This window comes from Drosophila eugracilis, unplaced genomic scaffold, assembly GCF_018153835.1.
Source record: "Drosophila eugracilis isolate 14026-0451.02 unplaced genomic scaffold, ASM1815383v1 contig_2155, whole genome shotgun sequence".
NCBI lineage: Eukaryota > Metazoa > Arthropoda > Insecta > Diptera > Drosophilidae > Drosophila > Drosophila eugracilis.
Window position 1 is genome coordinate 1,986,791 of NW_024573039.1, and position 9,469 is coordinate 1,996,259.

Genomic DNA, 9,469 nt, shown 5'->3' on the forward strand with positions numbered 1-9,469 from the left:
TAGTCAAAACAATAAAAATTGTATAGAAAATTAAAGCATATAAACGTTTAATTATTTAATGATTTATGTTTACGAGGAAATATTGCTTTCCTTCAGTCGTATTTTGATTCAAATTAAATGGAAACACCAACCACACTACAGACACCTAACATTTATGAAGGAAATCCATACAAGAATAAAATGCTCGGCAAATGCGAAAATATGTAGCAAAAATATTTTACTAAACGACATAGAATAACGAAAAAAGAAACACAAACAAATACCCAACCATATTTTTTCGTTAGTCATTAATTAAATTAAATTTAATACAAATTTCTATGATTACAGAGGAGAAATAATGAAAATACATTTTCGGTAATTTGGTTGATATTGGGATTGGCAGGGTGGTATCAATGATATGATGATACCAATGATACCACGATGATCATTAATACTATTACGGAGGCGTATTATTTTGGTATATATAAACCTATTTAGAGATCATGAGCGTAATAAAGGTAAACACGATAAAGAGAGAGATAGAGATAGCTAAACAAGCACGGGGAACACAATATATGTAATATTTTTTATGTTTATGAAATTGTTTTTTTTTATTATTATTATAATATTATATGGATATAAATTGTATTTTTGCAATTATGGTAAATGAAGAAGAAAAACGAATAACAATTAAATTGATGCACATCAATGTCAATAAAATAAAACATATTTAAAAATACACAATCTGTAAGTTCGTCTTCGGCTTGATTGGGCAGCATATATGGTATAGCTGAATAATAATAAAAATTACCTAATAGAAACAGATATAATAAATATATATTTGTAATTCTCATTTTATGCCTTATAATAATGATTTCAAGTTTGTAAGGCTTTGTAAATTAAAACTAATTTAACGTTGAGAAGTATGAGTATAATTTTGATATTTTTTTTTAGTTCTCCATTGCAGAATTTATGGGTCACTCCAATTCTTGATAATACCCAATATTTCAGATAAATAGCATACCAAAAGTTTATGTTCTAATATTCGACATTTATTTGAAATAAATTTTAAAGATTACAATTCACATCAAATTAAATAACATCTGATAAAAATATTTCAAGCATTTGTAATCAACTCCTTATCAATACAGGTTTACAATAAGAATCTTATATTTGAAAAATGCATATAAAAAACGTTTCACTTCAAATTCAAACGTAAAACTTTGCAGGCATTTATTATCGACATTTATTTGAAATAATTTTTAAAGATTACAATTCACATCAAATTAAATAACATCTGATAAAAATATTTCAAGCATTTGTAATCAACTCCTTATCAATACAGGTTTACAATAAGAATCTTATATTTGAAAAATGCATATAAAAAACGTTTCACTTCAAATTCAAACGTAAAACTTTGCAGGTATCTTTGGTTTTCCTGTATACATATGTTTGATCTTATACTCGAATTTAGATGGCAAAAAGTTTAATTGCAAAAAATTAGAAATATCAATTTGTTTCGTTTTGTCTTCCTAAGCACTCACATAGTATACAGTCGAATTGCAGTTTAATAATATTTTTAAAATAAAAACCAATTCAACCAATCGATTCTAAGTTCAATAAAGGAAATTAAATGGTTTTTTAACGTCTGCATTAAAAATATTCCATTTCATTACTTTTTACTCAAATTGATGTCAAACCAAAAGACTGTCTAGGAATTTGGGTGTGGTTCATTCCGAGCTCATACATATTCCGATTATGCGATTAAATAACTTTGTAACTTTTACAACTAGCTAGGAATATAATATAACATTGGCTAAATACTTTATTAGGACAATATTTTCTTGCACAAACTTGAGTGATTTTAATTTGGAATTCGTTACACTTATAACTATAATCATTTCTTGCACGAAATTTGAATGGATTTAATTTGGAATCTTTGTCACTTAATTTCTATAATTCATAAATGTACATATTTGGATATATGAATATATGCATGTATTTATACACATTTTTAAAATACGATATATATATAGAATACAAGAATAAAAGCCGCGATCGAAAAATATATATATTATTTATGACTTTTGACGTGCCAGCGAACGCTTGTTAACCAAGCCATTCACAACATTCTTAGCATACCAAATGCTAATCCGCAATTACAATCGCCGCGCTGCGCCGTTTGCCCTTTCGTTTCGGTCTCGGCTTTAGCGGCTCCGATGCGTTTCATCCACGTGTTAGGCCGTGGTCGTTGGACAGGCGGTGGGCCTCCAAGCGGCTCAGCCGCCGCCCTCACGAGCTCATCAGGCTGTCCAGGAAGGAGTGTTTGTTGACCACCTTCGTGGTGGCAATCAGAAACTCCACGTTGTTGTCCTCCTGGGCTGATAGAAACCGCAGCGCAGCGATTTCGGCAAAGGTGCATCCGCCCACAAAACAGACCAACACAACTCGTGGCACATTCAGCAGCGATCCCTCGCTAACCGTTGTGACTGTGTGCCGACCACCGATTCCCACCAATTGAGCTTGAAAATCTTCGAATGTCGGACCGGGCAAATTGTTGATCTGGCTTTTGAGCGTCTGCCATCCTAGTGGTTTTATGGAGTTTTCCACTATTCGACCAGTTAGCGGGGCGTAAAAACTGTGTACGTAACTGATGTCCTTCGGCTCAACCTCTACATTGTCGTCCACGGTGAGATGAAGTGTCTGTAAGAAGAAATGTTACAGTTGCCGGGAACAAACAAGATTTACAGATAATCACTTACCTTTCGGAGAACGCTGTAGGCTCGCGATTCCGTTTGCAGGTGGAGGAGGCCCGATTTCTCCAAATTGCTGATAGTGAGCAGCACTTCGAGGCCGTAGACATGGACCAGCTCGCGTTTGTAGTGGTTGAGCAATTTCTCCTTGAACCCGGAGGCAGCATTGCACTGGAGGCAAATGAGTCGTAGGACGCGATGCAACTCCACTTTGCAGGCAATCAGGTCCTCGATGTATGCGCTTGGCTTATCAATATCAGCGCAGACCATAAACTCCTGCTCGGCGGCTAAATCATCTGCGAAACGCACAGCATTCACCTGTTCGTGCAGAAGACCTGCGATTGCCGTGTGCTCTGACGTTGCCTTCTTCTGGGCCATAAGCTGCGGTAACAGGTTCTCTACGAAGCTCTTGATTTCCTGAACGCTTTTGTCCTGCGAGGTGGCGTGCATCTGAACATGGATTTCGCGCGCCTTGCGTGCTAGAAGCTTGGTTACCTCGTTAAAGTGCTTGTTACGCAGTTCCGCATACAACTGCTCACCGGAGTGTAGAAGTATGGTCTTCTTCTCGGAGTCACCCAGCAGAGACTGCGATTCATCTGCTCGTGAGCCACTACCTCCGCCACCGGTGATAGATCCGTCAGAGGGAAAGTTCTCGGCGGGCAGGGTTAGCTTATTTTGCCGGATGCCGTAAAACTCATCTATGAGCCCTTCGTATGTGAGTTGCGTGGCCAACGGACTGATCAGGTCGATGCTTCTGTCAAGGAGGATCATCTGATCGATGACGCCCTTGTCACCGTTGTAGAGAGTACGCTCGTCCCGTCCTAGCTGCTTGGCGTGCTCCCACACCCTATGTGCGAACTCGCCTTTGCCATAGATTTTGGGGATGCGACCGTAGAGCCGCTGGATCTGCACCAGGCCCACTGCTGCCTGGTAGAGCGAGCTGGTGTCGCCGTCCACGCTTACGTCGCGGAAGCCGTTTGGCAGCTCCATGGAAACCAAACCAGCGTCCAACGGCAAATAGTTCCACGCCAGTTCCGCAATGCGCCCGAAGCTGCCCAAAACGCCACTAACCTCCAGTTGACTAATGCAGAGGCATGAGCGACGAGGGGCAAACAGGATATGGTACTGGCGTCCAGCCGCTGCTCGGCCACCGGCCTTTACGTGGCCTGCAAGCAGCTCCATTAGCGCCACCCGCGGACGCACCAAATACACCACATTTACCACCTCCCGCGGCAAGTGAAGCTCCGGTTTTAAAGCCAGCAGTCGGATTCCGCGGTCGGCGAAAAGCTTGGGCCTCGTAACCAAATCCAGTGGTCCAATCATGGCATCGTCCAACACGATAACCTTGGAACCCTCGATGCTCTCCAACTGTTGCACCAGTTCGCGGCAAGCGGCTTCCTGCAGCAACTGCAGATTAACCCGCTGCCCGTGACCCTTTAGGTGGGGGAACATGCTCCTTTCCTTTCGTCAAAAGTGAAGTAGCGTGTGATCTGGTGACCTGCGGTTTCAGGTTGGTGAATTCCGTATCCTTGATAACTCGACTCGTCGGTGCGTTGGCGGGGTTGCTGCAACGCCCACAGAATTCGCCTGCAGAAGATCAGAGCCGCGACTGTGGGCGCTCAATAACAGCTGATTTTGGCCTGCGCTTGCGCCATGCAATTTTCATGGTCACACTGCGCTGCCTTTCTATAGACAATTGATATGGTATCAAAATATTTATACCAGTTGAAATCATTTAACTTATAACCCAAAACATAAGATTTTAATAAGAATCTTAAAATGACAAGTAGTTTTCGTTTTAAACGTTACAACGTTGAGTTACCCCGTAAATGACAAGTATATCAACCATCATTGAAATAACAAAATTATTTTTTAAAAAGATATTTGGTACAATTTTGGACGGTACACTCATATAGAATAATACTCAAGTGTGTTCTGTTTATATGTTTCCTGCGATTATGTTTTGTGATTATGAGATTCAGTAGATACTGAAATTGCATACTTCTAGCAAAAACTGCTGAACGTGCCCATATTTTTTCCACCGCGACCAGTGTCACCACAGCTTGAAAATTAAATACCAACTTGCTGGCTGATTCCAATTTGTTTCAAGTTGTTTATCCCGCTTAAGTGATTTCGGTTTAGTTCAGTAGATGCGATTACCTAAAATGAGCAGCTGCGTCTACAACGTAACGAATGATATTAAAAACCAGAAGTTAAGCGGTCAATGACAACCCTGCCTTGGCACTCAAACAAAAAAAGAGAGGAAAGTTCACTCAAAATCGAGCTCAATTGACAGTATTAACTGTAAATTACGAAGCGCAGAACTGTAAATTTATCTATCCGCAATGAGTAAAAACGATCCGGTGCGTCAAGTGCTCGCCGACTTGATTTTGGAGTCTAAGTAAGTGGACTGATTGCACAGGTGGCCAGTCGATCCAACGGCTCCTTCTTACTACTGTTCTCGTTCTCTTCTTCTTCCACATGCATTATTTTCCGACAGGGCGCAGTATTCGCCAGACGACATCATACGAGAATTCCGGGCCACCACTGATAAGCGTCTACCACTCCACGAGCTGCTCCATATGCTAATTTCCATCAGCGGGAGACGACCCAATTGTGCGGACGTGACCAACGAAGTCACAGATGTACTAAACAGGAGGGATCCTATGTATGCATTGCTCGTGTTCGTTGAAAGATACAGTCCGAACGGCTTATCGCCCAGAACTATCGCGAATCTTACCGCTAGATCTGAGAGCAGCAGGGAGATGCCAAACTTGCCGCTGGGAATATTTTCATCCGGCTCAGCCTCTACCCTCAATTCAGCCCCACAGTCAGCACGTTCAACCGAATATTCATCAGGATATGCATCAAGCGCTCCCCCTTCAGCTCATTCATCCGCACCTAATACAGCTCATTTATCCGCACCAAATTCATCCTCAAGGATAAGCTTGCCTCAGACACAAGACTTTCCCACTTCGACGCCGGTTAATAGCAGGAAGCCCGGCGATTCTGAAAGCGGCTCTGCCGGTGGAGGCTTCTCCAGGCGGCGCCCTATTCAACGGAGTCAGGGAAACAAGGAGGGAAACAAAGAGGATCGGGAACGAGGTGAATTAAGTGTGGTGAGTGCTGTTCGCCTATCTACTCCTTGACATATTAAAGCAAACCTATCCCTTACAGATTAAGGAACGCGTGATGAGTGCCGTATCTAACCAATCGCTGAACAGTTACCGTTCGCTGACTATCGGAGCGTCCAGTAGCAAATCGTCTAACAATATCAGAACGCCAATGTCCGTCGTGATGCCGCCAACCGGCGTGCCAGACGAGTACCGCACCCATTCGCTTTGGGATTTCTACAAGGTGGACGGGAACAAGCTGCCAAAGACGGAGATCGCAGCCTTGCCGATGGCAAGCCAGCAGAATGTGATACTCGACGAACTGCTGCACTGCCTGACGGGTGTACGAGGGACTTTCATAGTGCCCATTCAGCCCGATCCGACTAGTGATGGTATAGCCAGGTATGAGACGAGCTTCGCAATAAACAAGCAGCTCGATCACTCGTTGGCAGAGCTGGTGCAGGACATCTTGCCATTGGCCTCTTACTTTATTGGCATTCAGAAGATTATTTCATCAAGTGATCACCAGGGTCAGGTTATGAACTCGCTCATCGAGGCACTGCAGGAGCTTACCCACGACTTTTATGTAAGAAGTATGCATCCTTGTGAATGTAAATGCCAAGCTAATTGGTTCTTCTCTTTGAAATCTAGTTGATGATCGTACAAACCGAAATGGAGCTGCGGAAACAAGAGCTCACATTACAGAAGTTGCTATACTATCTGCAACCGACGCTTTGGGTGATGGAAGAGATATGGACTGCTTTGGTAGACATTCAGCTAAACGGTCACCGCGGTGCCGCCGTGCTGACGTACTTACACGAGCGGATCAAGCGTCTGGAAGGCGACCAGATAGCGCAGCAACTTATTATCGGGCTGGCGCGCAAAGCGGCCGAGCCGTATATGCGAATGCTGAAGCTATGGATCCAGAAGGGCGTGATTGTTGACCGCAACCGGGAGTTTCTCGTGGAGGATAACGAGGTAGTTCATCGCGATGAGATGCCGGAACACTATTCGGATGACTACTGGGTTAAGCGTTACACAGTTCGCTCTGACAACATCCCAGCGTTCCTCGAGAAATATTCGGATAAGATTCTGCGCACCGGAAAGTATCTTAATGTGATCCGGCAGTGCGGCAAGCGGGTAATGCCCACACAGGAGATGCGCCTTGAATACGATCCGACCAGCGAGAGGCATGTGTCCGTAATTAATGACGCTTACTACTTTGCCGCACGTATGTTGCTGGATGTGTTGCTAACAGAGAACGACCTTATGGGCCATCTACAGTCTGTAAAGCGTTACTTGCTGCTTAACCAAGGCGATTTTACCATGCAGTTCATGGACGCCTGCGAAGACGAGCTCTCAAAGAACGTGGACCACGTGCTGCCCATGACACTAGAAAACTTACTGGGGCTGACGCTCCGCCTTTCCTCGGCACGGAACGATCCCTATAAGGACGATCTGCACTGTGAGCTTCTACCCTACGACCTAGTCACGCAAATGTCTAAGATAATGAATCAGAAGGAGGAGTACTGGCTGGCACAGAAACGCCTTGACCTCAGCGGCCTTGAGTGTTTCGCTTTCACTTACGAAGTAAAGTGGCCGGTCTCTCTGGTGCTTAACCACATCGCCATATCCAAGTATCAGATGCTCTTCCGGCAGCTCTTTTATTGCAAACACGTGGAGCGTCAGCTTTGCAAGTGAGTTTCCCTCTTCATTATTTCTTTCAAGTAAATTCTTATTCATTATGTTATTTTGCAAATAGGATTTGGAAAGAGAACTCGATTGCCAAAAAATTCTCGCCCCAAGCAGCCGAGCTATATCGATCGGCGTTTACCCTGCGCCAACGCATGATGAATGCCATTCAGAATCTGGAATACTACATGATGATTGAGATTATTGAGCCCAACTGGCACATCTTTATCGAAAAGATGAAGAAAGTGGAGAACGTGGACAACGTGCTTCGACTGCATCAAGACTTCCTCGACATGTGCCTTAAGAACTGCATGCTAACAGAGTCATCGCATCTGAATCGCAGCATTTTTAAAATCTGCAAGCTCTGCCTTAAGTTCTGCGATTTCATTCAGGTGAGTCCAATAGCCAGGGCATTATGTGGATTACAAATTAAAATTCTGCTCCTGCCGATACTCTTGCCTTGTTCCTTGCTCTGCTTTCTCTATAAATATAATACCTACCCCGCCTGCCAAACGCCTCTAAACTCCAAATATGTTTTTAAAAACCAAAACATACATTCCCATGCCCACGTTCGCAGCGGTCGCAGCGTTTCTTCCTGGATGCCGAGCTTAAGTCGATGGTATGTGATAACACCTCCGACAGCGCGGACAGCTGCGAGTTCGAGCCGGAGAGCAAGCATCATCCACAGGTATTGTGTAGGCCTGTGCTTACCGTATTCGTATCAATTCCTGAGTTCGTTTGTACTTTTATTGGCGGTGGCCCCCGTTCCACTACCAGGAGTGTTGTTAGCTGGATGCATGATCCCCCAATTCTCAGTAACCTTTTACTTTTCCCGAAATCGGGTTGCATGTTATTTCTCATTTAGCTATATTCTTATATATTTTATTTTATTTTTAAAATCTAAATGCATGTTCATTAATTTGAACAAAAGTGGGTCACATCATTTTACTTTTAGGATGTTACCACATATTTTCCGTTTTATATTAGAACATTTTAGAATTTATATTTTGTATTGATTGATTTAAGTTAAGTTAAGTAGAATATCTACGAAAAATATTGCTATAAATATTTTAATTTATTTAATTTACGATGATTAACTTGTGATTTTTGTATCCCCTGTTAGTTGGAGAGCTCGTTGGATCCAGCAGATACGTTCTCGGAGCGCGTTAAACGTTTTGATCTAGAATTCACCGGCTTGCTGCTATCTTTTCTCAAGCAAATCAATAGCATGGCCAAAAAGAATACCGCCGATCGTTTCCTGAATCTCGTGCATCGCATCAACTTTAACGCTTTCTACACGGAGCAGATTGATAAACTATGTGTAAAGGATGCCATGGGCTAAAGACAAGTCGTTGGTCAAAGTCAGAATCTGGAAGACAAAAAGAAAGTATTAGATAAATGAATTTAAAAAGCACCAATTGGACATTTAACGAAAATGTTTCCCCATCATTCCCGCATGTCTTCTTCTTTGCCATTCTACAAAGCACAACACACAACTTGTTTTTCGTTAAGTTGTAAAACACTCGAATATTTATGTACTAATATTAATAATAAAAACAAAACTTAATAAGATGTCTGCCGCTGCCGTTTGCGTCTACACAATTGCAATCGACGTCACTGGACACGGTGTATCGTGAACAACGTTAGCCAGCGGCGTCGACTGCTGGCTGTGCCGCCAACCAGGATCTATCACTACTTTGTCATTTGTTTCCTTGCGATAAACTCGATCTCACTGCTCACAATTGTTGCAGTTATTCCAGAAACCCCATCCTCACTGTCATAACTATCAAATGAATATGACAGCTGAGACTTGAGTTCCAGTTTAGCTGCAACTATTCTCAGTCCTAGTCGGTGTTGCTTCTCGCCTTTTTACTCTGGCACAAAAAAAAACTATATATATTATGCAAGTTCTTAAGGTCAATAAACATATTA

General features: G+C 42.6%; 2 protein-coding genes across 3 annotated transcripts; one reads left to right on the forward strand and one right to left on the reverse strand.

The window, feature by feature from the left end:
* Positions 1 to 1,779: 1,779 nt before the first annotated feature.
* On the reverse strand, positions 1,780 to 4,358 carry LOC108105072 (vacuolar protein sorting-associated protein 33A). The gene is made up of 2 exons (XM_017211495.2): positions 2,742 to 4,358; positions 1,780 to 2,682 (listed from the first exon to the last, which is right to left on the reverse strand). The coding sequence occupies exons 1-2, from the start codon at positions 4,182 to 4,184 to the stop codon at positions 2,272 to 2,274; spliced, it is 1,854 nt and encodes a 617-aa protein (XP_017066984.1). The 5' UTR covers positions 4,185 to 4,358; the 3' UTR covers positions 1,780 to 2,271.
* A 441-nt stretch (positions 4,359 to 4,799) lies between these two features.
* On the forward strand, positions 4,800 to 9,109 carry LOC108105071 (gamma-tubulin complex component 2 homolog). Of its 2 annotated transcripts, XM_017211493.1 has the most exons (7): positions 4,800 to 5,133; positions 5,233 to 5,851; positions 5,910 to 6,431; positions 6,497 to 7,542; positions 7,608 to 7,929; positions 8,115 to 8,225; positions 8,661 to 9,109. In XM_017211493.1, exons 1-7 carry the CDS (start codon positions 5,078 to 5,080, stop codon positions 8,877 to 8,879), a joined length of 2,895 nt encoding a protein of 964 aa, XP_017066982.1. In that variant the 5' UTR covers positions 4,800 to 5,077; the 3' UTR covers positions 8,880 to 9,109. The 2 variants fall into 2 exon arrangements, with proteins under 2 accessions (XP_017066982.1, XP_017066983.1); XM_017211494.1 differs by lacking the exon at positions 8,115 to 8,225 and having other exon boundaries at positions 4,801 to 5,133.
* The last annotated feature ends 360 nt before the right edge of the window (positions 9,110 to 9,469 follow it).

Excerpts from the sequence above, each read along its gene's own strand:
- LOC108105072 (XM_017211495.2), bottom strand. The coding sequence starts at position 4,184 with ATGTTCCCCCACCTAAAGGGTCACGGGCAGCGGGTTAATCTGCAGTTG. Across the intron at positions 2,683-2,741 it reads CCTACAGCGTTCTCCGAAAG|ACACTTCATCTCACCGTGGA; the intron begins GTAAGTGATTAT and ends TTCTTCTTACAG.
- LOC108105071 (XM_017211493.1), top strand. The coding sequence starts at position 5,078 with ATGAGTAAAAACGATCCGGTGCGTCAAGTGCTCGCCGACTTGATTTTG. Across the intron at positions 5,852-5,909 it reads AACGAGGTGAATTAAGTGTG|ATTAAGGAACGCGTGATGAG; the intron begins GTGAGTGCTGTT and ends TATCCCTTACAG. Across the intron at positions 8,226-8,660 it reads AGAGCAAGCATCATCCACAG|TTGGAGAGCTCGTTGGATCC; the intron begins GTATTGTGTAGG and ends ATCCCCTGTTAG.